The sequence below is a fragment of the Typopeltis vanoorti genome, chromosome 21, assembly GCF_054136105.1.
Source record: "Typopeltis vanoorti isolate ZY-2024b chromosome 21, IOZ_Tvanoo_1.0, whole genome shotgun sequence".
In the NCBI taxonomy this organism is placed as follows: Eukaryota; Metazoa; Arthropoda; class Arachnida; order Uropygi; family Thelyphonidae; genus Typopeltis; species Typopeltis vanoorti.
Genome location: NC_143569.1, coordinates 109098626 through 109125600, shown reverse-complemented (window position 1 = coordinate 109125600; position 26975 = coordinate 109098626). Strand labels below are relative to the sequence as shown.

The 26975-nt window shown below is 37.6% G+C and overlaps 1 protein-coding gene across 8 annotated transcripts in view; it reads right to left on the bottom strand.

Moving 5' to 3' along the window:
- LOC150095182 (aminopeptidase O-like) overlaps nt 1-26975 on the bottom strand; it is a 727093-nt gene that overhangs the window by 458927 nt on the left and 241191 nt on the right. For all 8 annotated transcript variants that reach the window (XR_016550145.1, XM_090411274.1, XM_090411273.1 and 5 more), the window contains one exon: nt 13519-13588. Coding sequence is in view for 7 of the 8 variants with exons in the window: in XM_090411274.1 (XP_090267400.1) it covers nt 13519-13588 (70 nt within the window). In the remaining variant the exon portion in view is untranslated. The remainder of the gene's footprint in view (nt 1-13518; nt 13589-26975) is intronic.

Genomic DNA, 26975 nt, shown 5'->3' with positions numbered 1-26975 from the left:
GAAATAACTTAAGTATTAGTAAAAAGTTTGGTGATATCTCTTGCGTAGATAAAAGTTGAACATAGCAAAGCAGAATTTCTCTAATTGGAATGAAAATCATAAAATGGGACACAACAATATCTAATACCTTGGAAATCCATGTTCGCTGGCTGATTTCTTTGTTTTGCATGGGTAAGAACCTTAATTTAAAAAGAATGAAACCGGGATAATTTTTCTATTTTTTCAGAAATCTAACGATGGCAGTTTTCACAGAGGAGAGATGAGTGAATGATAATTCATTTGAGGCGATTTGGTGTGAAACAATGACCAACGCAACCAAATATACAGTTGGTTGCTGCTATAGGCCAGGGGGTGATATTGAATTCATGCATCAGTAAATTAGTGCAATGAGTGCAGGGTTAGTGATTATTATGGGGGATTTTAATTATGGTGATATCAAATGGAAGGAGGAAATATCACGTGGCAAAAAAGGAAATGGAATTCATACACCTTCTAAGAGATAATTACTTGAAACAGTACATAAGTTTAGGGACCTCTGGTGTGAGAGTGTTAAACCTGGTTATTGGCTCAGAGGGCATAAGTAAGGTGTCCTTGTTACCTGAAACTGGTGAGAGCGATCATGTAGTATTGACAGGAGATTGCAAAATTTGTGGGGTTCTCTCTTAAGAAGGGGTATATACGGAACTACAGGTTAGGTATTTATAACAAGCTTCGGAGTCAGCTTACAGTTGTCCCATGGCAGAACATATTGCAGGAGAAAGATGTTAACAGTGCATAGGATATAATCAGCAGGTATCTGAGGAAGGCAATATCAGAATGTATTCCCCTGGTCAGGAAGACAAACAAGGCAGGCGTTAGATAGATGAGTAGTAGTATCATGCTTGATCTGCAAAAAAAGAAAATGTTATCGAGAATTTACAAGGAGAAAGGCGATCAGTACATCCATGAACAGTAGAAGGCTCAAGATAGGAAGGTTACCAGCATAGTAAGAAAAGCTAAATCAGATTATGAGAAGACCTTAACCAAGGAGATCAAGGGTAATCCCAAAGAGTTCTTCTACTATATGGCAAGAGAAAGGAAGAATGACTTTGGAAGGATAACCTTAGTGGGTGCTAATGGTATTGAGGTGACCAATTCAGATGTAATAGTGGAGTTACTGAGTCATCACTTTTCTAAGGTCTATCATCCAAATGAGGATATCTCTGTACCTATAGCAATAACAAATGTGAGAATTGAAGTTAAGAAATCAGAGATACTTAGTATATTGCAAAATTTAAATGCAAACACTGCTGTAGGTTTAGACGGAATATCAGCTAGGGTCTTGTGTGAATGTGCAGAGGAATTGTTGGTTATTTAACCAACTCTTGCTTGTTATTTAACCTCTTACTTGGTTATTTAACTTAAGTCGAGTTCAAACTTAAGTTAAATAACCAAGTAAGTGGTTAAATTATGCACCCGCAGTCTTAGAGCCACCTTTATGCAAAGTGGATCCTTTGCATAAAGGTGGCTCTAAGACTGCGGGTAGTTAATTACAGACAATCACCATCTCGGGAGTGGGTTAAAGACAGAATTCAAGGATGGGTGGATCAGAATATGATACTCTATAGGGGCCAACATGGTTTTGTTAAAGGTCAATCCTGCCTTAGCAATTTATGAACTTTTCATAATAGAATGACATCTGAGTTGGATAAGGGAAATGGCTACACAGTCATACTTCTGCATTTCACTAAGGCTTTTGAAGGATACTCCATGGAATACTGTTGTGCAAAAGTAGAGCATATAGGGATGGATACTAAACTGGTGATATGGATAAGAGAATGGCTCCGGGAGATATACCAGAAAGTGGTTTATGGAGGAGCAGAGTCCAGGTTGAGTGACCAGTGGTGTGGCTCAGGGTTCTATGCTTGGGCCATTATTGTTTAATTTGTACATAAATGATACAGGAAATGTCTTGATGGGAGAAATTCAGTTGTTTGCTGATGATGCAAAGTTAGGAAGTGCAATAAAAAATCAACCTGATGGTGAGAGTTTGCAGGATGATTTAAATAAGCTGGCAAAATGGACAAAAGGTAATGGATGTCAATGTGAAAAAGGGTCAAGTTATGCATTTCAGGATTAAAAGATTACCAGGTGTGTACCATATTGATCATACAGTACTCCAAGAGATTGAATGAGGCTAGAGACTTAGGGGTGTTCAGAGGGCACATTGCTAAGGTGTTCAAGATTGCACACAGGTTTACTTGGTTATTGAGCAACACACTAATATCCAGAGATAAACAGGTTATTATTCCCATTTATAACTTTGATACTTCCACATTTGGATTACTGCTCAAGTCTGGTCACCTGGATTCCTTGGAGATGAGGAGGCTGTGGAGAGGGCTCAGAGAAGAGTGACTAAGTTGGTGAGTGATGTAAAAAATGCTCCCTACATTGATAGATTGTGAGCTTGTGGATTACAGAGGTTGGTTGATAGGTGGAGAAGAGGGGATATGATAGAAACATTTAAATTACTAAAAGGTTTTTATAAGATTGATGGATGAGAAATATTTCAGCTGTGTGATAGTAATGGAAGAACAAGAGGTCATCCCTGGAAATTAAGGAAAGGTGTGGTTAACAAGGGTTTGAGTACTAGATTTTTCGCCTAGAGGGTGGTGAACGAGTGCAATGCATTGCATGACTCAGTTGTGAGTTCTTCATCTGTAAATGAATTCAAGAGGAGGTATGATGGATACTGTTTAGATAGTTTGGGTCTCCCACGATAAGTCTTCTGATTCCATGGAGATACCCATGGAATCAGAATTATTATTATTATTATTATTATTATTATTAATAATAATAATAATAATAATAATTTATATCAGAAAACGTATTGTGTTATCAAAATGTAAACTCAATTCTATAATAATGATAATAAGAATAATTACACAACAATAATAATATTATATTATTCTCATTCACTCAGGAAGAATGAATAAAATGAGATTAATTACTGTTATTACCAATGTACTCAAAATGAGCATAAAATCTGAATCATTCTGTATATGATATCTTTCATATTATATTTTAAACATATCTACGATGGTTATGCACTGGATAATATCGTAATGTGCGTCCTACAAAAAAAAAAGAAAGAAAAAGTTGAAGGTAGGAGTCCATGCTAAAATATCATTGGATATAAATTTTTATTTCTAATAGGAAAGAAAGAAAAACAGTTACTATTAGAACATACAGTTTTCCGAATACCTACAGAGTAATCGTCAACAGAATATGCTCATTTATCTCATAATACTGAAATTCTGTTTTCCATGAAATATCAATTTTTATCAATCGGGAAAACATGCTACAATTGAAACGTAAACTATTTCACCAAAAAAATAAATAAATAATAAAATAAAATTAATAAATAAAATATATAAATAATAACATGAACATTTTCACCTTGCTAACACACAGCATTAATGTGCTGTGTGTTGACAAGGTGAAAATGTTCAAATTTCTGGTGTGGGAGATATTTTTTATATAAAAGTTTTGTAATAAAAATTTCCGCTACAAGGAAGTTTGACAGAATGATACAATATTATTGTCTTATATGCAAAAACGAAATGCAAAATGTGCAATGCAAAAATGAAACATCTTCACTTAAGCTTAAAGATGACACTGATTGGAGAAAATGGTATGAGAACAACTGCAGCAAAGAATATAGTTGAGATACTTAATGAGCAGTTGATGATGAGAGACTGGCTTAAGTGAGCAAGAGGTATATGGGGAATTGAGCAAACTTGACATTAATAAGCTGTGAGACTTGATAATATATCACCATGTATTTTGAAGGAATGTGCTAGGTAGTTGGCAGCTACCTTGACATATTTGTTTAATATGAGTCTTGCACTGGGCCGATTTCCAAAGAAGTGGAAGGAGGTCAAGACTGTGCCCCTTCTAATGGAGATGATAGAACTCAAGCAACAAATTAGCAGCCTATCTGTGTGTCAGATGTTGGTTAAAGTGTTGAAGAGTGTGGTGAGAACCAGGATCCAAAATTCGGTTGACAACAATGATATTATCATTGATGGACAGCATGCACCTGCTAAAGGAAGATCATGCTTTAGTAATCTATTTACTTATTACAATAAGGTGATAGATTCATTTGACATAGGAGAGGGATACACAGTAGTATACTTGAATTTTGAAAAATCTTTTGATGGATTACTGCATCATAAGCTGATAGTCAGACTAGATCAGATGGGGTTGAATATTAAATTAGTGCATTGGATTGGAAACTGGCTATCTGATAGGTATCAGCAAGTTGTGTATGGGGGAGCAATATCTAGGAAGAGGAAAGTTACTAGTGGTGTGCCTGAGTGGTCTGTTTTAGGGCCACTGCTGTTTAAGCTGTATGTGAATGATATATTTGTGAAGATTTGAAAGGGGATATTCAGTTGTTTGGGTGATGCAAAGTTGGGATGAACTATGAAGAGTGGAGAAGATGATGTGACCTTACAAGAAGACTTGAACAGATTGAGTGAATGGGCACAGGAATGGAGATACAAGGTTCAGTGTTGCAAAAATGTAAGGTTTTAAAATTTAGGAAACAAAGATGGGATGTAGGATTCACACTTGATGGGAATATATTGTTGGAGATGGAGGAAATAAGAGATCTTGGAGTGATAACGGATAAGGATTTGAAATATAGGGAACACATTGCCAAAATTGTGAGGACAATACAATGAATTCCGGGAATGATGTGAAGGACACTGACTTATAGAAATAAGGACATTCTTGTTCCATTGTATAAGGCTCTGATTAGGCTACACACATGGACTACTGTCACAGAATTGGTAACCTAGTTTTCAAAGAAAAATAGATGTTGGAAAGGATACAGAGGCAACTGACTAAGTTAGTTTCTTATCTCTGGAATGTTGAATAATGAGGAAAGACTGAGAAGATGCAATCTACAAAGTTTAGTGGATAGGAGAAAGAGGGGTGATAAGATAAAGACTTACAAGATAAAGGAGTTGTTATAGGATCAATGTTGAAGAGGTTTTTCAAAAAATGTTGGGAGATTAGTGAGGAACAGGAGGTCATTCTGAAGGCTGTATAATGAGAGTGTGAACAAGGGAGTGAAAAGTAGCTTTTTTTCATGCAGAGTTGTGAATGATTGGAATGCCATGCCTGAGAGTGTAGTGTCTGCAGAGATTTTCAGTGTGTTTAGGTGTGGTATTATGAGCTGTGTTTGACAAAAGACCTCTTAGATGAGTCTTTGACTCCATGAGATCTTAGGGTAATAATAATAATAAACTATTACCAACTTTTCGATAATCATCACCTCTACTCCAGAGATATGGATAAGCCAAGTTAGACACATTAGTCTTTGTAATAGTTTTGTGCAATATAATTATCATACATTCTTCTGTGGAATATTTCCTGTTTCAAGACTGAAATGACAGCCAATTCAGAGGCATAGCTAGTTTAGCTGAACACTCTTAGGCATCCATGCTGATATCCCATTTAGTCATTATTATTACCAAATTCTTACTCATTTTATGCAGTAGCTCTGCTACCTCTTCCTTATATCTCTTATTTTCTTCATCCAGGTTAGAGATAGCACTGAGCACTATATTGCATATACCAGGTTGATAGCTTTTAGCAAAATAAGCACTCATTAGTTGAATAATCTCTCCTGCATCTTCCAATCTCATACCATCTTTCAGTAGAGTTATTCTTTGACATGCAAACAAAACAATAAATTCTTTTGGATTGTCTTTAGCTTGCAGAATTAGCATCTTTTCATGCTCACCTTTACCTTTCCATACTGTACTTTTATCTAAACTGTGTCATGTAATTTTCAAAACTCATCCTTTTGCACTTCAACATCATCTTTTTTTTTAAGAATCTCTTGCTTAATAAAAAGGGATATTCCAATATTGTAACACTGATCATTTTTTTTAATATTTCCCATGCACTGCTAATATTCTTCAAAAAAAGGGAGCAAACCAAATAATATCCTCAGTTGATCATATTATCCTGCTTTCAAGTTCAGTATATAACCTTTTCTCAATGGAATATGTATACACTTAGACACTTCCCGGGTCAGAATAACATGATCACTGTCACTAAATGGAGGCAGAACAGTCATTTCTTTAAATGAATTCCCCCTCCCTCCCTGCAACACCATAATTAAATATGACACTCTTTGATCTCAAGTTGTTTCATATACTGCTTAAGGAAGTTTTCTCACGACAGCTCAATAAACTAGCTTCAATCTTCTCATGAGATTTATTGAATACAGATGGTACACGAGTGCCGAACGCTAAGGAGATTGTACAATTAATGAGTGCTCCCTTTGCTAAGATATATCAACCAGGTATATGTCGCATGGTGCTACTGCTATGTTGGATGAAGGGTTAGAGGTTCATGAAAATGAAGTTGAAGAGCTCTTGCATAATCTGGATAAGAATTTGTCAAAAGGGCAAATTTGTTAAAGTTTGTTAAAGGAATGTTTGTTAAAGGAATGTTTGTTAAATCCCGTTTGTTAAAGGAATGTTCACTGAATTGGCTAAGCCTTTTGTATAACTTGAGTCTCAGCTCAGGAATGATACCACAGGAATGTGATAGTTCCATTGCACAAGGGTGGTGCAAAAACTAATGTGTCTAACTACCGACCTATTAGTATCTCTGATGTAGTAGTGAAGATTTTAGAGAAGTTGGTAGGAACTCGCATACAGAAATGGGTAGACAAGCAGTCTATTCTCTGCAAGGAACAGCATGGGTTTACTAAAAAGGTCATGTTTTAGCAATTTGCTCATATTTTATAACAACGTTACAGCCAGTTCGATAAAGGGAATGGATACGCTATGATAATATTGGATTTTTCTAAGGCATTTGATAGGATACCACACGATAGGCTGTTGTGTAAACTGGAGAATGTTGGATTGGAATATAATCTATTGACTTGGATCAGGGGATGGTTGGCAGACAGATATTAAAAAGTAGTATAGGGTGTGAATCTGCCAGATTTAGGGTAACCAGTGGTGTACCTCAGGGTTCAGTCCTTGGGCCATTATTGTTCAATCTATACATTAATGAAATCAAGCAGGGTCTATCATCTGATTTGAAAATGTTTGCTGATGATGCAAAGATAGGCAGGGCAATCAGGGATGCTACTGATATTTAGCAATTACAAAATGATTTGAACAGACTGGAAATGTGGGCAAAAAAAATGGCTGTCAGTTTAATGTTAGTAAGTAAAGTTATGCACTTTGGCATGATTACAGTTCCATCGGCATATCATATTAGCAAGGTTATACTACAAGAAACTGAAGAAGCAAGGGATCTTGGTGTATTGGTGGATAAGAATTTAAAGTTCAAAGGTCACATAGCAAAAGTTGCAAATACAACTCAGAGGATAATTGCTATGTTGAAGCAAACCTTGACATGTAAGGATAAGGAAGTAATTTTGCCTCTTCATAAAGCTTTGATAAGACACACTTGGATTACTGTGTGCAGATTTGGTCTCCCAGGTTCCAAGGGGATAAAGAAGCTGTGGAAAGGGTGCAAAGAAGAGTTACAAAGATTATATCCAGATTAAGGGATTTAAATTATGAGGACAGATTGTGCATATGTGGATTACAGATTCTGGATAACAAGAGAAAGAGGGGGTGATATGATAGAGGTCTATAAACTTTTGAATGGGTGTTATAGCATTTCAAATGATGAAATGTTTCATTATATGGAAGGCGGGGAGAGAACATGGGAACATCCATGGAAGTTACGGTTGTTTGCAGTCGAGAAAGAATTAAGAGCTAGGTTTTTCTCCCAGAGAGCAGTGAGTGAGTGAAATAATTTGCCCTTACGGGTAGTGAGTGCATCTAGTGTAAATGGATTTAAGGGATGGTATGATAGCTGGGTTGGATAATTTAAATTCTCCCTCGATGAGTCCTTCACTCCCTGGAGGTCTCAGATAATAATAATAATAATATTATTATTATTATTATTATTACAATCATAGCTTTCTATCCTAACTGAACTCAACTCATCTGATATTATTAACATCACCCCTACCCTTCTCTCCTATCTTGTGTATCCTAGATAAAAATACTATTCTTCTTTCACCTGATAACAGTTAACACATCTGCTTCTGACAGCTAGGTCTCAGAAACAGATTGTGTTGCTAACCTTTCCTCTCTCATTCAGTTTAAGCAACATACCACATTAGCTCCACTTACATGTTTCTGAATTATTATTATTATTCAGGCCTCCATGCAGTCAAAAGACTCGTCGTGGGAGGTCCTTTCTAAGAAACACAAGTCTATCAAGCCTCATCGAAGGAGGTCCTTCCTAGGAAACACAAAGTCTATCATACCACTCCTTAAACGCATTGACCGCTCACGCTCTCACCACTCTATCAGGCAATGCATTCCATAGTTCAACCACCCTCCATGCAAAGAAACCACTCCTCACCCTCTTTCTCAAAGTTTCCTTTCGTAACTTACATGGATGACCCTTGTCATCACTCCTTCCTGCTGTTCAACCGAGCGAAATAACTCCCCAGAGTCAACCCTGTAACCACCTCTCAACAGTTTAAAAGACTCAATCATATCACCTCTCCTTCTTCTATCCACCAAACTCTGCAGTCCACACTCCCTCAGTCGATGTCAAGTTATTTCCTAATATCCTTATTTTAATATGATTCTGCCAGTGACACCATCAATCCACTCCCTTAATTTTTCTCAGAAATCTCACATCTGTGGTCTACACTGGTTTAGTGTTTTATTTCTAATCCAATTCTGATCCATTAACTAAAACTGGTTTCAGCAATGTCTTGTATACACTTAGTGTATGGACTAATTTCTCTCTTAATCCAAATTAATTTATTCTCATAAATCCCTACCATTTTCTAAGCTTTCTTTGACCAGTTCTCAAAACAAGTTAGTCAATCTCTGAAATGGACTGGTGAGTTATTCTCCTGGAAACTTGGGTTTTTTGTCCCATAAACTCAAGAAAATTTACCATAAAACCCACACTGTTTCCAATAAATACCATGTGTTAGGGCTCAGGACCACAAGATGGTTACATCTGGTGAAGAGATGGTGCCATCTCTTCACCAGATGAGTCTAAATTGAGATTTAAATTGAGATTAAAATTAGTGATGGTCTTGAGCCAGCTATCTCTGATTGGCTACGAGTAAAGACTGAACTGCGCACTCAGTCACCAAAAGTTTGATAGGACTAAAACAGATTCACCTACTCCCTATAAAGGTATAGGGGACTCCCAACCATGCCAGCTTTGCTAATTCTATTCTCTATTTTCAAATTTAGATCTAAGTTAATTACAGAAATAAGAATGGATATCCATTTCCAAGATTTGAGAGAGAGAACCTCACATTCATAGACAGCAAGCAATAGTCTTTGTAAATATTATGTAAACAACTAGCGTGTTCGAGTAAATCTTCAATTTAATATAAACGAAAATAATCACTCTATGTTTGACCTTCACATCAAGGTCATCAACTGGAGTATACATATATACAAAGAAACAATCTAAATGAATACTAAAGGTATATTGATTTGGTCAACTGTTAAAACTCCTAGTGTGAGCTCTTGTGATAAAAATTAAAAAATAAATAAAAAAATAAAAAACCTCATTATATCAATGTTAGAGTCATGTCATTATCATCTATTTGGTTACAAAAAATAAATTAAGCTAGAGCAACATGTTCCCACATAATTACTCATATAAGTATACATATAAATTAGAACAAAAGAGTATGGATGGTGGCATAAAAGAGGTGAAATAATTGTTTACAGTCCTAAAGTCAGGGTTTTCTGGAAAACTTGAAGAACTACGGAAGGGGGGGGGCTGAATGCGTGCCATCCAAATTCTTGGGATTTATATGTCACTATTATTGTTAAGACCCTGATCACACCACACTTAGACTATTGTTCTCAAATTTGAAGGGGATAAATTAACTGTGGAAAGGGTACAGAGGCAGATAACAAAGATGGTTTCAGGACTGTACAATGTTAGTTATGAGGATCAGCTGAAGGAATATGAACTGCAGAGTTAGGTAGATAGAAGAAGGAGAGGTGATGTGATCGAGACTTTTAAACTGCTGAGAGGTGGTTACAGGATTGACAATGGGGAGTTCTTTCGCATGGTTGAACAGCAGGAAGGAGTGATAACAAGGAGCCATCACTGGAAGTTACGATAGGAAATTGAGAGCAAGAAGGTGAAGAGTGGTTTCTTTGTATGGAGGGCGGTTGAACCATGAAATGCATTGCCAGATAGAGTGGTGAGAGCGAGAATGGTCAATGAGTTCAAGGAGTGGTAAGATAGACTTTGTGTTTCCTAGGAAGGACCTCCTGCGGTGAGTCTTTTGACTCTATGGGGGATTGAATAATAATAATAATAATAATAAATTTCAAGACTTCTTTCAATTTGTGTTCATGCCAAATTTTTGTATGATGTAAAGCAGTGCTTCCCAAACTTATGAATAAAGGCCCATTCAAAAAAATTAGAATATTTCAAGGCCCCCATCGAAAAAAAATTGTAATATAGACATATATTATTATAATATTTATTGTATTTATATTCAATATAATTTATATATTCAAGATTTTGGGTTTGTAATCTTTTTTGTGCTTCTTATCAATATCTTTTGAAATGAAATGTATATGAATAAGCATATGTTTACTAATATTCATTAAGCGCTGAAATAAGCAGGAAGCAAAATTTGTGAACCCAACACCAATGTCACTGTGTGATTTTTTCCATCAAAATATAAAAAATAACAAAAAAGAAATAATAAATAATAGAAATTAAATACGTTTCTTTTAAGATTAAAAAAGAACTACTTTAGCCTTAAAACATTTTAAATTTGTTTTCGTTATTTCACAGCCCACTCAACATAACTTGCGGCCCCCAAGGGGGTCGTGGCCCACAGTTTGGAAAGCGCTGATGTAAAGAACAGGCACATTTCCAATCAATTTGATGTAGGATGTTAAGAGCATGATATGAGTGGCCTGCTTCACCAAAATTATTATTATTATTATCCAAAGATCACATGGAAGCAAAGACTCATCTATTATTATTATTATTATTACGGGCGACTCCAAGGAATCCTTAGACTCATCGAGGGAGGACCGAAACATCACATCCATCACAACTATTTGACATTCACACAGTATTTATCATACTTTGCCTTGAACTCATTCACTGTCATAGCACCAACAACAGACTCAGGCAGCTTATTCCACTCATCCCCCACTCTAAAAGTAAAATTCCTAGCTCTAACATCTTACTAACCACACTCTTGCCCAGCTTCCATGGATGTCCCCTAGTCCTCCCACCACCAGTCCTGTTCTCAAAAATATCCTCTGAATTAATCCTATAGAAACCCTTCAGCAATTTAAATGTCTCAATCATATCTCCCCTTTACTGCCAATCAACCAATTTCTGCAACCCACAAATCTTCAACCTGTTTTCATAAGGTTCATTCCATAGACCTGATATCATCTTGGTCACTCGCCTCTCGATCCACTCAACCTCCTCCCCATCAAGAAGAAACCTAGGTGACCACATCTGGGCACAGTAATCAAGATGGGGTCTTATCAAGGCTCGATACAGAGTAACAATTACTTGCTTATCTCTGCTCGTCAAAGTGTTCCTCAGCATCCAAGTGATTTGATGAGCTGATTTAGCCACTTTTGCAATGTGCCCCCTAAACTTCAATTCCCTACCAAGACTCCAAAGTCCCTGGCCTCATCAATCTCTTGGAGTACAGTTCCATCAATGTGATATACTGCCGCTGATCTTTTCACCCAAAATGCATAACCTTATATTTAGCCACATTAAATTGACATCCATTCTCCTTAGCCCAGACCTCCAATCTACCCAAATCATCCTGCAAAATGTTGACATCTTCTGCATTCACTATTGCTCTACCCAACTTTGCATCATCAGCAAACAAATGAACTGTTTCTCTCAGATCCTTCCCTATATTGTTAATGAACAAATTAAACAGCAGTGGTCCAAGAAAAGAACCCTGCAGCACACCACTCGTCACAGGCCGTCTTTTGGACTCTACTCCTGAGTAAACTACTCTCTGGTATCTCTCCATCAACCATCCTCCTATCCATCTCACCAACCCTATATCCATTTCCATATGTTGCAGTTTACAGATTTGACTTCCATGTGGTATCCTATCAAAGGCTTTAGCCAGGTCCAGCAGTATCACTGTAAACCCATTACCCTTATCCAGTTCAGCCGTCACTGTGTTATAAAACCTGAGCAAGTTACTGAGGCATGATCTACCCTTCACAAAACCATGCTGTCTCTCATACAGTATCTCATTTTCATCAATCCATTCCTGTACTTTTCCCTTGACTACTTTCTCCAAGACCTTGACAACGATTCCAGATATGCTGATCGGTCGGTAATTTGCGATAGTAGTCTGTCTTGACTCCTCCTTTATGCAGTGGAACTATTTTCCCCTCTTTCCACCCCTTCGGGACTAAACCAGACCCGAGACTCAGATTAAACAATAAGGTCAAGGGCACTAACAATTATTTAGCCGCTCCATGTAAGACCCGTGCCGGTATACCATCCAATCCCACAGATGTATTCACATTAAAGTTCTGTAATAGACTATTCACCTCCACTTCATTCATCACAATTCCCATATAAACTAATGGTTCCTTCATTCTTTCAATGTCACCACCTGGATGATATACTCTTGCAAAGTGCTCGCTCAGTAATTCCACTATATCAACTGTTTCAGTGACCTCCTTACCATCGGCATTCCTTAAAATTATTCTGCTGTGAACAGTTTTTTTTTTTGCTTGCAGCATATTGAAAGAACTGTTTGGGATTCTCTTTAACTTGCATAGCTAATTTCCTTTCACAGTCCATTTTTGCTTTTCTCACCACACTCGTTACCCTTCTGGCCTGCGCTTTATACTGTTCATGTGCCTGCAGGTCACTTTCTTACATCTAAGAAGTCCTTTTATCAAAGACTCAGCTCATCACATTGCACCTTAAACACATTCAGTGTTTAAGGTGCAGTGTGACACATTCAGTCAGTGCAGACACTACTCCTCACAGGCAAGCATTCTAATCATTCACAACTCTGCATGCAAAAAACCTGCTTCTCATTCCCCTGCTCACACTCTTTTTATACAGCTTGTGTTGCTTTATTCTCTCAACGACAACAAATGAACTTCGCGATTACTGTCAGCTTACAGACGATTTCATTAAGTAGGATTCTTTTCTGTGTGCTGTTACATGTTATTTTACAAATTTATAAATTCACTCTAAAACGTATCTAGTATAGTAAAAAAAAAGTGAATAATTTAGACAGCTGAAGCCAAAAAAAAGCTTTCAGTTGTTTTGAAACAAAAAAAAAAAAAAAACTGCAATATCATAGTATGACAGATTATGAAACAAGAAACAGTTAAAAAAAAGTTAAGTATGGGAAAAATGAAAGTCAGATATATTTAGACACCATATTTTAATTTCTTTTACCTTTGTAGCTTGATTTAACAGAGATTCTGATGCAAATATTCTAGAAGATAATTTAAATCCATCTTCCTCACTACACAAACAAATAAAGAAAATATAAAGATAAATTCACATATAAAACAATATCAAACTTCTACATATTAACAAAAATAAAAAATGTTTGAAGTGCAGAGTGATTAATATAAAATTAATTAATTAAAAATAATGAGAATTTAAAAAAGAATCAGTCCGGGACACATTCAAAAAAATAGCCAAATCTTTAATAAATTACAACCTCGAATCAGCTTTTAAGCCTCACTGGAAACTTGCTCCCCTTATCTGTTTTACCAAAGGGAAGATCAGCTCTCTGCTTTCTCTATGCCTGGAGTATACAAAGTACCCTAATTTAAAGATACCAGGAAATTATATACTTGGTTTAATCCTTTATCCAAGTGTAAGCAAACAAACTTTGCATCTGAAGTATTTTCAGGACTGGTGCAACTTGTATATAGAAGCTAATAACTTCACATTACTTGCCTTAGTATCCCATAATGCAAGGCACATATTGTTGCAGACATGTATAATGCTATGCATTATGGAAAGGATCACTGCCCAGACCAGTTTCAACCTTTATTGAGGTCTCTTCAGTGAGCGCCACACCCAGAGGTGATACTAAGGTTGAAGTAATGCAGAAGTCATATTTACATATACGAGTTGCCAAAAGGTGTTACACCTTATTATAAAATTACTCTGGATTAGAGAAAGTTATTGGAAGGTTAGACAATGACAGACAATTCTAAAAAGTGCCACCTAAGCAACTAATATAAGTTGTTGGAAATTTTTTCACGTGGTCATAATATAAATTAAAGATATCAAGAAATTATATACTCCACCAAAGTTTGCACCTGAAGTATTTTCAGGACTGGCGCAACTCATATATAGAAGTTCATAACTTCATATCACTTGCCTGTAGTGACCCTTCCCATAATGCATAGCATTATACATACCCATAAGGGTATGTATAATGTTTGTGCTTTGTACTATGGGATACTAAGGCAAGTGATGTGAAGTTATTAGCTTCCATATACAAGTTGTGCCAGTCCTGATAATACTGTAGGTTGTTAGGTTACACTAGGATAAAGGATTAAACCAAGTATATAATTTCTTTGTATCTTTAATTAATAGTATAACTAAGTAAAAAACTTCCAACTACAAAGTACCCTCGTCCCGCAATTTGGCTTACTTCAGATTAGCCACTACCGTTTTAGAATAAAAATCTTATATGAGCAATCACAACTATGGTCAATTCTGGCCTTGTAAACCATGTATTGGATACAACTCACAGGATCACCATGCTCCACCAAAGTAAATTTAAAAAGGAAAGGGAAAGAGAGGGAATGAGAGAGAGGTATGGGAATGCTAGCAGACGAGATGATGGAAACAGTAGGAGAGACGGAATGAGAGAGAGATATGGAAGTGCTAGAAGAGGAGAGAATGGAAACAGTAGGAGAGATGGAATGAGAGAGAGGTATGGGAATGCTAGAAGATGAGAGGATGAAAACAGAAGTAGGAGAGACAGAATGAGAGAGGGATATGGAAGTGCTAGAAGTGGAGAAAATGGAAACAGTAGGAGAGAGGGAATGAGAGAGATGTATGGGAGTGCTAGAAGAGGAGAGAATGGAAACAGTAGAAGAGAGAGGTATGGGAATGAAAGAAGAGGAGAGAATGGAAACAATAGGAGCGAGGGAATGGTAAGAGGTATAATGTATGGTGACTCAATGATCCATGGTGTTCAAGATAGGATGCGTGAGGAGTGTTTGCCAGGAGGAACAATAGAAAGGGTGGCTATGGCAATTAGGAGAGGTGAAAGGGTGCATGAGATGATTGTGATGGTAGGAACGAATGACTTGAGTGGTAATGTAAGTTGGGCAGCGAGAGATATGAGATTTTTGCTTGAGACTGTACGGAAGAAGACAGAGAGAGGAAAAATAGTGTGCGTGTTGCCTAGGTATGGTAATGATGAGCTGAGCAGAAGAGCGGTGATATTGAATGGCATAATAGCGAGAATGTGTGACAAGAGAGGACTGGTATATGTGCATGCTTGGAATGCGTTTGAGGAAATAGAGGAATTGTATGCGAGAGACCATTTACATTTGAATGAGGAAAGACGTAGGCATCTGGAGAGATTGCTATTCTGAACGAGTTAGTGTGTCCCAGGGAGGATGATAGCAGGGGTGGCCTCTTGTGGGAATGGATACTTGGGAGAAGGGAGACAATGTCAGGTAACACTGAGCCCAGTGGAGTCTAGAAGGGATAATGCTGGGTATAGAGACAATGGCATTTATATGCTTTATACTAATGCCAGGAGTATCTGGAATAAGGGAGAGGAATTGGTGGCGCAGATAGCATCAGCCTGGCCAAAAATTATTGGGATCACTGAGACGTGGTTGACAGAAGGGGATCTAATAACAGGAATAGAAGTCGCTGGGTATAGCATTTTTCATCAGGATAGGAGAGGAAAGCGTGGTAGTGGGTTACTGCTTATGAAAAGTGATGATCTACAGGGTGTTCGGGATAAATATGACATATTTATAATTAATTATATTTTTCCGTAAGTTACATGTATTAACACACACTTCTCTTCATTTAAAAGTTTGGACCCTTCTTCATTCATATACAAGATGTCAGAAAGGATGGATAGCTGGAACCCACCTGAATCATGGAAGAGAATAACTTGTATCATGATGATTCGTGCCCGCCATCAAAATAAGGATATTACGACTGCTGCCCAATGCTCCCTGAATACAGTAAAAACAATCAGGCATGAACTAGAGACTTGCAATGGTGACAACGAGGATGTAGCAAGAAGAAAGATCCCTAGCAGACGATCTGATTGCGTTCGTACAGCAGAATTCCTCGCAAATCTGCAGGAACAGGTGTTGAAGAACCCTGGCATTGGAATTCGGGCTTTGTTCGTGAAGTTGCTAACTGTAGTCAAGCCCTGGATAACAAGGGTAGCCAATGGTAGGCCGTATGTATGGCAGCAGGATTCGGCCCCTTGCCACACCTCTGGGAAAAGTCAAAAATGGTTGTCTGAAAATTTCTACGACTTCACCAGTCCAAATGTTTGGCCTCCAAACTCCCCAGACCTTAACCCCATGGATTATTTTGTATGGGGCGCAGTTGAAAAAGACACCAATCGCACTTCCAGTAATACAAAAGCCCAGTTAATGGATAAAATTAAAACAGTTTTTGCGGCCCTTCCCAGGGAGACTGTAGCATCAGCTTGTTCGAGGTTCCGAAGCAGAATTGAAGCTGTGATCGATGCTAATGGTGGTTATTTTGAGTAAATCTTGTTGATAGTATTGTAATTAACTCTGCCTGTAATGTTTTTTTGTCAATTCATTAAATTTAATAGATACAAAGAAGATTTTCTTTTTCCTTACGAAACTGTCAAATTTATCACGAACACCCTGTATGTCCTCAAAGAGTGGAGAATTTGGAAGGAAGTGAGACAAATGATTTTGAGAGGGTATGGTGTGAGGTAGAGGTAGGCAAGAGAGGATATTAAGTGGGATGTTGCTACAGACCCAGGAGCACAGAGGATGGGGACCAGGAGATGTTTAGACAGCTAAGTTTGGCAAGTGCATGAAGAATGATTGTTATGGGAAATTTTAACTTCAGTAGTATAAATTGGAGAGAGGAAGATGCATGTAGCAATACGGTAATGGAATTTCTAGAATTCTTGAGGGACAAATGTCTTAGGCAACATGTAACAGAGGAAACAAGAGGTTCAAAAGTTTTGGATTTGGTTATAGCATCAGAAGCGTTGATAATAACTGAGTTGATGTCTCTCCCACCAGTTGAAGAAAGTGACCATATGGTGTTGACTTGGAAAATGAATAGACATGCAGGAGTATCAAAGAGACGGGAACTTATGTGGAATTATAAGGCAGGTGATTATAATAGTCTTAGATGTCAACTTCGGGAAGTTTCATGGAGGGAGGAATTGGAAGGCCGGGATATCACTAGTGCGTGGGAAATTGTGAAAGAATATTTGTTATCAGCAATGGTAAGTTGTATACCACGAGTGAAGAAGAGAACGCAATTTGGAGTAAAGTGGATGACAAACAATATTAAACAGGAATTGCATGCGAAAAAGAGGCTATGGAAGAGATATAAGGAGACAGGTGAAGAGATGCTTGAGGAATATAAGACACAGGCCAGAAGAGTGACTAGTGTGGTAAGGAAAGCGAAACTGGAATATGAGAGGAGATTGGCCCTAAGATCCAAAGAAAATCCTAGGGAATTTTTTACTATGTAGCCAGTAGGAGGAGAAATGACTGTGGAAGAAAGATATTGTGTTATAAAAATGGGAATAGAGTGACTGATGCAGAGGACATAGTGGAATTGTTCAATGAACACTTTATTGGAGTATTTCATCCAGGAGGAGTCAGTTTTAATGCTATAGGGATAGGACTGGTTCGAGGTCTGGCGGTACAGGAGGAGAGTGTGTTTCAGATACTGAGTACTCTGGAGGTCAGTAAAGCTTTCGGACTGGATGGTATTTCACCACAAGTTTTGAGAGAATGTGCTAGGGAACTGACACTGCCTTTAACGTGGCTTTTCAATGAAAGTCTGGCTTTGGCAAAGGTGCCCAGGGAATGGAAGGAAGGTAAAATAGTGCCATTGCATAAGGGTGGAAGCAGACTGGAAGTGTCTAATTATAGGCCAGTCTGTGTGTGTCATCAGTAGTTGTTAAGATCTTGGAGAAAGTAGTGAGGGACCGTATACAGCATTGGGCAGATGAGGGTAATGTTATCTGTGAGAATCAACATGGATTTGTGAAAGGGCGCTCTTGTTTTAGCAATATGCTAGCCTTTTATAATAAAGTTACAAGAACATTAGATGAGGGAAAGGCATATACTGCAATTTTCTTAGACTTGGCGAAGGCATTTGACAGGGTGCCACATGATAAGCTGATATTTAAGTTGCAGCACATGGGTCTGGATGTCAGATTGGTCAACTGGATTCAGGATTGGCTGTCTGATAGGTATCATAGAGTTGTGTATGGTGGAGCAGTTTCCAGGAGGCAGAGGGTTACAAGTGGTGTCCCACAGGACTCAGTACTAGGACCTATATTGTTTAACCTCTATATCAATGACATAGCCAGTGGATTGCAGGGGGATATTCAGTTGTTTGCGGATGATGCGAAGCTGGGAAGGATTATTAGTAATAGTGCAGATGTGGTAGCCCTGCAAAAGGATTTAAATAAGCTAGATAGATGGGCAAATGAATGGGGGTATCAGTTTAATGCAGCAAAATGTAAGGTCTTGAGGTTTGAGAAACATCGATGGGATGCTGCATACTCTATGGGAGGAGTTATACTGGAGGAAGTAGGGGAGACAAGAGATCTGGGGTTGATGATTGATAGAAACCTGAAGTTTAGGGGACATATTGCAAAGGTGGTGAAGGTAACACAGAGGATTGCTGCTATTATGAGAAGGACACTGACCTGCAGAGATAAGAGGGTTATCATTCCGTTGTATAAGTCTCTGATCAGACCACACTTGGACTATTGTTCTCAGATTTGGTCCCCAGGATTTGAAGGGGATAAATTAACTGTGGAAAGGATATAAAGACGGATGACAAAGATGGTTTCAGGACTGTACAAGGATAGTTATGAGGATCGGCTGAGAGAATGTGGACTGCAGAGTTTGGTGGATAGAAGAAGGAAAGGTGATATGATTGAGACTTTTAAACTGTTGAGAGGTGGTTACAGGGTTGACACTGGGGAGTTCTTTCGCTTGATTGAACAGTGGGAAGGAGTGATGACAAGAGGCCATCCCTGGAAGTTACGAAAGGAAACTGTGAGCAAGAGGGTGAGGAATGGTTTCTTTGTGTGGAGGGTGGTTGAGTCGTGGAATGCATTGCCTGATGGAGTGGTGGGAGCGAGAACGGTCAGTGAGTTTAATGAGTGGTATGATAGACTTTGTGTTTTTCAGGAGGGGACCTCCCCTCGATGAGTCTTGACAGACTTTGTCTTAGGAAGGACCTCCCTCGATGAGTCTTTTGACTCCTTGGAGGCCTGAATAATAATAATAATAATAATAAAGACTGTTTTTAGAATCTGCAGTGGCATTCACAAATCAACCTAACTTAAACAAATGCAGATGCATTAAACTTCCCAATTTTTTTTTTATTATTATTTTATTTTATTTTTATTTTTGACAATGTTTATCATTATTATTCTCATCACATATACATAATATTTATAAATATACAATTCAAGTACACTATCAACATTTCTGTTGGTTTTTACATTTATTTTATTATTATTCATGACACCTCCAAGGAGTCCGAAGACTCATCACAGGAGGACACCTATTGTTCAACTCTCCATCTCCACCACTACACCGAATCTCTCTACATCAGTGACATCTACTGCCCACCACCACAGCTAGTATTTTGGGCTGACTGTTTGTCATAAACAAATAAAAATAACTTCCTTATATACACAAATAGGGTAAAATACATTATTAGTTAGTTTTCATAGTCTATATAAATGCTTAAAATAAGTTAGTGAGTTAATACAATATTTTATTTTATTTTTAAAATTTTTTTAATTGTATAACTAAGGACTGTAGCCATACTGGTTACTAGAAAATTAAATTTATGTGATACAGTCACTGCAAAATTCAGTGATTGTATGATCTATAAGGGCTCACATAACAGTGCAGTTATCGTAATATATTAGAATCATAATTGGACACGATATATAAGTTATAGTAATCTCTTATGATATATGTTTAAAATAAAGATCAACATTATACAGAGTCAAGCAAATGTTAAGGCCTTATAGGAGGACTTGAACAAATTGCATGATTGGGCAAGTAAGTGGAACTATCAGTTCAATGTTACAAAATGTTGGTAAATAATGGTATGATGCAAACTGTACACATGATGGGTAAACTTTAAAGGTAGTAGAGGAGATGAGAGATCTGAGAGTGGTAGTAGACAAGGACCTGAAATTATGGGGCCACATTGCAGAAGTTGTGAAGTTGTCACATCGGATAATGGAATGATGTGGTGGACCTGATATGCAGAAATAAAGAGGTTACAATGGCATTATATAAGGCCTGAATCAGGCTTTGTGTGGATAACTGTGCACAAATTTGGTCACTGGATTTTTAATTTTGATGAGGATATGTTAGAATAAGTTCAGAGAAGATTTACAAATATGGCAAGTGGTCTTTGGAATGTGGAGTATGAGGAGAGACAGACAGAATTGATGACAGAATGTAAATTGCAAAGCCCTGTGAATAGGAGGATGAGAAGAGGGGGGGGGGGGAATATTACTGAGACATATAAGTTAGTCAGGGATTATTAAGTTGACATGGAAGGATTTTTCATAGAAAGGGAGAGAGGTTGTCTCCGTAATTTTTTATGGAGATTATTAACTATTCAATTAATGTTGAAACATAATCTGTATCTTTAACATGTTGTATTGCATTTATATAATGTTGTAAGCATTGTTATTATTTATAAACACAAACAAAATTTAATTTTTTCCTTGAGGGTATTGTGTATTCTGATCACCGTGTAAGCATGAAAGAAAGGATAAGTGAGATAAATTTATTGCATTATTATTATTATTGTTATTATTATTATTATTAATATCTAACCTCCATCTCGAGTCAGAGATTCATAATAGGAAATACACACAATCACACACAAAGCTCAACTAACCATGCTGTAAACTACTTCAATATGTGTACATTCACAACACACTTAGACAATGAATTCTACTTACCAACCACTCTCCATGTAAAGAACCTCCTCCTCACTCCTCTGCTGCACCCTCCTTATACAGTTTCTAGGAGTGGCCTCTTGTTCTACCCTCCCCCCTCTCTCTCATTCTATGAAATATCTCTTCCATTTCAACCTAATAACAACCCCTCACTAAGTTATATATCTCTAAGTGATATCCTCCTCCTATTCATGAGGCTTTGCAACTTACATTCTCTCAATCTGTCCTCATACTCTACATTCCAAAGACGACCGACCACTTTTATGAATCTTCTCTGAACCCTTTCCAACATATCCTTGTCACCATAAAATCCCAGCAACCAAATCTGTACACACTAATCACAACAAGGCCTGATCAAGGACTTATACAATGCCATCATAACCTCTTTATTTCTGCTTGGCAAGTTCATCTGCATAATTGCCATTATCTGGTGTGACCCCCTGAATTTCAGGTCCTTGTCAACCACAACTCCCAGATCTCTCATCTTCTCTATTTTCTTTAAAGTTTCCCCACCAAGTATGTAGTTTGAATCCCATCGTTGCTTACCAAATATCAAACCTTACACTTTGCTACACTGAACTGACACTTGCTATACACTAGTGTCCAGAAGCTATGGATGACAAACATTTTTACTATATGAAAACCTTTTCATGACTACAGCTAAATGTGGACATAAAAATATTGCCAGGATATAAATAAATTATACTGCACAAAAAATGTGCTATACAAATTAAATTGTAATACATTTTTAGCAAAAGTCACAAATTTCTTAAGGAAATAATTAAGGAATTAATGTACAGTGCTTACAGAAAATTATGCAGAGAGACATTTCACTATGGAATATGTCCATCCAGAAATGCAATGCAGCTCTCACAATGTCGTACAATGCTTAGTACTAAGTGATTCAGGATTTCTTGAGGTGAACTGGCTCCTCCTCCTGATCAATGATAAGGCCTAGTTTGTTTTCTGTGTGGGAATTTCAAACAGTGCATCTTCCTATTGTGTTCCAAAAGTATTCTATGAAGTTGAGATGTAGAAAATGTGCAGGCCACACAATGTGTTTAATATTCTCAGTCTCCAAAAGAATCTACACTGCTCGTGTACAATGTGATGAGGCATTGTCATCCATAGAAATGAATTCTTCTCTTACAGCACCACAGAACAATCAAACATGATTTTGAAACAACTTTGTTGCAACATCGTTCACCAGTGATAGTCCTTTTTCCCAACACTTGTAGCTCAATGCATCCATTAAGCATAATGTCTCCCACACCATGACTCCAGCAAAGCCATAACTATCTCTTTCAAGAACATTCTCGAGATGGTAAGCAGTACCACTTTCACGCCAGATCAAGTGCTGTCTAGAAATGGAGGAAAGACTAAAATGACTCTCATCTATAAAGAGTAAATGAGTTCTTTGGCATGCTGTTCAATTCAACACCACTGAAAACATGCTCTACGATGAGCTATGGATAAAGGGATGCAGACTACAGGCCTTATGGCATATAGGCTTACTTGTCACAGTTTGTCGAAATATCATCAAACCTGTGCTTGAATGGAGCTGACTTGCAAGCTGACCTGCTGTGGTGCATCGATTACATTTTGCTGTTATAACTAAAAATTTGTCTTCATGTTCCATGGTAGAGAGTGGGCATCCTTGTAGCAAATTTCTGGAATGCATTTCATGTGTTCCAGACATTTGGATACAATGTTATTTGAGATTCCACACACTCTCTGGGAATATCAGTAATTTTGTGGCCTTCTTTAAGCTTTCCAATAATTCTTTCATGCATGAAATCATGATGTCTTTGAGACATTACAAAACATCCAAGTTTGCATCTTTATTCCTGCATGAAAAGAACTTTCTTCAAACACAATTCACTTAGCCCAGCTTTTTTCCTTTTTTCCTGCTAAGTGCTACCATGTAACCACCTTTGCGTACAATTCAAAAACCTGAATGTGTACCGAGTTTCTTCTCAAAATCATCAGTTATACAAATTATTACAAGCTGATTCATTTTCAATTTGCAACTGTAGTCTTCAGAAATAGTGTTTATCCTTAGGTTTTGGGCTCAAGTGTAGTACATAAGTTAGAAAAACAGAATCTCCCTTTAAAAAACTCATTGACAACCATAGAGAATACTGCAGTTATCAACAAATGCACTAGTGTCCTTGGTAAATGTGATGGTCATGTTTAGTTAATCTAGAAAACATGTTTTTAAATTTAAATATAGTGTGGCTTTTTGTCTCAAATTGTGCTGCAGTTATGCATCAGTTAGATACAAGTATCCTTCAGTGGTGTTATTGTTTGGAACTGTGTTGTAGGTATTGTGTTCACTACTTCAACGTGTAAAGATGGCATCAAACAAGAAACGTACTTCAGCGGCGCGCAGGACTTCTAATTTTACACGAAAGGTGGCTTAGCATTCAGATTTTCGCAATGATGCATTGCGGAAACTGCTACATGTACGCACCGAAGAATGTTCAGGATATGTGGTTGTTCTGGCTAAATGAGAAGAACGAAAAATTTCGACGTATGTCAGAAGTGTCAGGATAGGCTAGAGCATTTAGAAATGGAAGCTGACATTGGGACAGTAGCGGAAGAACTTCAGTGGGAGTTCATGAAAATGAAAAATAAGCTTCATCTTCTGCATGAGGAATTGGAAGTGCTCAGTAAGGAGATACTGGAAGTTAAAACTGAGTTTAATGTGTTAAACAGAGAAATTAGGACTATAGAGATTACTTTAGCTGAAGAAACTAGAACAGGATTATGTATGGGTGAGTCTTTGCTGGATAATGCAGTAATAAATAGTATGGGAGTGATTGTAAGTCAACAAAATAAAACCGCAAGTGGCCTAGAAGAAATGAGATGTATGAGAGTGGGGGGGGGGGGGATAAGTAAAAGGGCATTGCGTAATGAAACTGGGAGAGAGTCATGCTTAATAGCGTAGAAAATGAGTCAATAAGTGATGCTGGTGTGGACTTGAATGAAGTTAAGAGTGGTAAGATATATGGTGATTCTATGATTAAGGGTATGGAGAGCAGCATGCCTGAGGAGTGCTTGGTTGGTGGGACAATAGAAAGAGTGGCTTTAGCAATAAAGAGAGGGCATGAAGCAGACAAAATGATAGTTATGGTGGGTACAAACGACCTGAGTGGTGGTATAAATCGGGTAGGAAAAGATTTAAGAACATTGTTAGATATTGTGAAGAGGAAAAGTGTCAATGGGAGGATAGTGTGTGTCTGTGTGTGTGCTGCCACGTTTTGACAATTACGAGTTAAGTAGACGAGCAATGATAATGAATGATATGATTGCAAGAATTTGCAAAAAAAGAGATCTGGAATTTGTTGATGTTTGGAGTGTGTTTGAAGGAAAAAGATAGTTGTATGCTAGAGATGGACTGCATCTGAACATGGAAGGACATAAACGATTGAAGAAGTTACTGTTTTCTGAACAAGTTAAAGTAACTGGGCAGGGAAACTAATATTGAAAAGGTTGAGTGTAAGAGAGAGAGAAACTTTAGCACTGATTGTATATTTATTGATCCTTATACGCAGAATAAATTGCAGAAGAGAGGGGATAAAAATCGGCATGGGACTACTGAAATTAGTGACTTATATATCAGTTCTAAAGCCGGTACAAGAACTAGAAGGAATTTGCAATTTTTGTATACAAATACAAGAAGCATTCAAAATAAGAGAGAATTTTTGGTCAGTGCAATCTCACAAAAATTTGTAGGCATTAGTGAAACTTGGCTGTCAGCAGAAGATGTGGTCACTGGAATTGAATGTGATGGGTACAGTATTTTCAGGGAGGATAGAGAAGATAGAACAAGGGGAGGAGTACTGTGGATGATAGCTGATGTGTTGCAGCCAGAGAAAGTAGTATATCAAGATGATAGACATGTGAATGAGAGTTCATTTCAGGCGGTCTGGTGCAAAATAGTGACCAATGCAACCAAATATACAGTTGGATGCTGCTATAGGCCAGGGAGTACAGGGGGAGATATTGAATTCATGCATCAGCAAATTAGTGCAATGAGTGCAGGTTTAGTGATCATTATGGGGGATTTTAATAATGGTGATATCAATTGAAAGGAGGAAATATCACGTAGCAAAAACGAAATGGAGTTCATACATCTTCTACGAGATAACTACTTGAAACAGCACATAACTGAAAGGACACGTGGTGTGAGAGTGTTGGACTTGGTTATTGGTTCAGAGGTTATATGCATAAGTAAGGTGTCCTCGTTACCTCCAATTGGTGAAAGCGATCAATCCAATTGGTGAAAAATCCACAGATTTTGTAAACTTCAATGGGAGGTTACAAAATCTGTGGATTTTTCTGTTAAGAAGGGGATATATACAGAACAACAGGTTAGGCAATTATAACAAGCTTCGGAGTGAGCTTGCAGCCATCCCATGGCAGAACATATTGCAGGGGAAAGATGTTAGCAGTGCATGGGATAAAATCAGCGGGTATCTGAGGAAAGCAATATCAGATTGTGTACCCATGGTCAGGAAGTCAAACAAGGCAGGTGTTAGATGGATGAGCAGTAGTATCACGCTTGATCTGCAAAAAAAGAAAATTTTATGGAGAATTTACAGGGAGAAAGGCGATCAGTACACCCATGAGGCAGTACAAGGCTCAAGCTAGAAAGGTTACCAGCATAGTAAGAAAATATAAATCAGATTATGAAAAGACCTTAGCCAAAGAGATCAGAGGTAATTCCAAAGAGTTCTTCCACTATGTAGCAAGTAAAAGGAAGAATGATTTTGGAAGGATAACTTTAGTGAGTGCTGATGGTATTGAGGTGACAAAATCAGATGTAATAGTCGATTTACTGAGTGATCACTTTTCAAAAGTCTATCACTCAAGTGAGGATATCTCTGTACCTGTAGCAATAACTAATGTGAGAATTGAAGTTAAGAAATCAGAGGTATTTAATATATTGCAAAATTTAAATGCAAACACTGCTGTAGGCTTAGATGGAATATCAGCTCGGATGTTGCGTGAATGTGCAAATGAATTGTCAACCCCTCTTACTTGGATATTTAATTTAAGTTTGAACTCTGGTATGGTCCCTAGGGAGTGGAAGTTAGGCAAAGTGGTTCCTTTGCATAAGGGTGGCTCTAAAACTGCAGTAGTTAATTACAGACCAATCACCATCTCAGGAGTAGTGGTAAAAGTATTGGAAAAGTTGGTTAAAGACAAAATTCAAGAATGGGTGGATCAGGATATGATACTCTATAGAGGCCAACATGATTTTGTTAAAGGTTAGATCCTGCCTTAGCAACTATTAACTTTTCATAATAGAATGACATCTGAATTGGACAAAGGAACTGGCTACACAGTGGTACTTCTGAATTTTGCTAAGGCTTTTGACAGGATACCCCATGGAACACTGTTACGCAAATTGGAGCAGATGGGAATGGATACTAAATTTGTGATATGGATAGGAGAATGGCTCAGGGAGAGATACCAGAGGGTGGTGTATGGAGGAGCCAAGACCAGGATGAGGCAGGTGACCAGTAGTGTGCCTTAGGACTCTGTGCTTGGGTCACTGTTGTTTAATTTGTATATAAACGATATAGGAAATGGCTTACAGGGAGATATTCAGTTGTCTGCTGATGATGCAAAGTTGGGTAGCGCAATAAAAAATCAAGCTGAT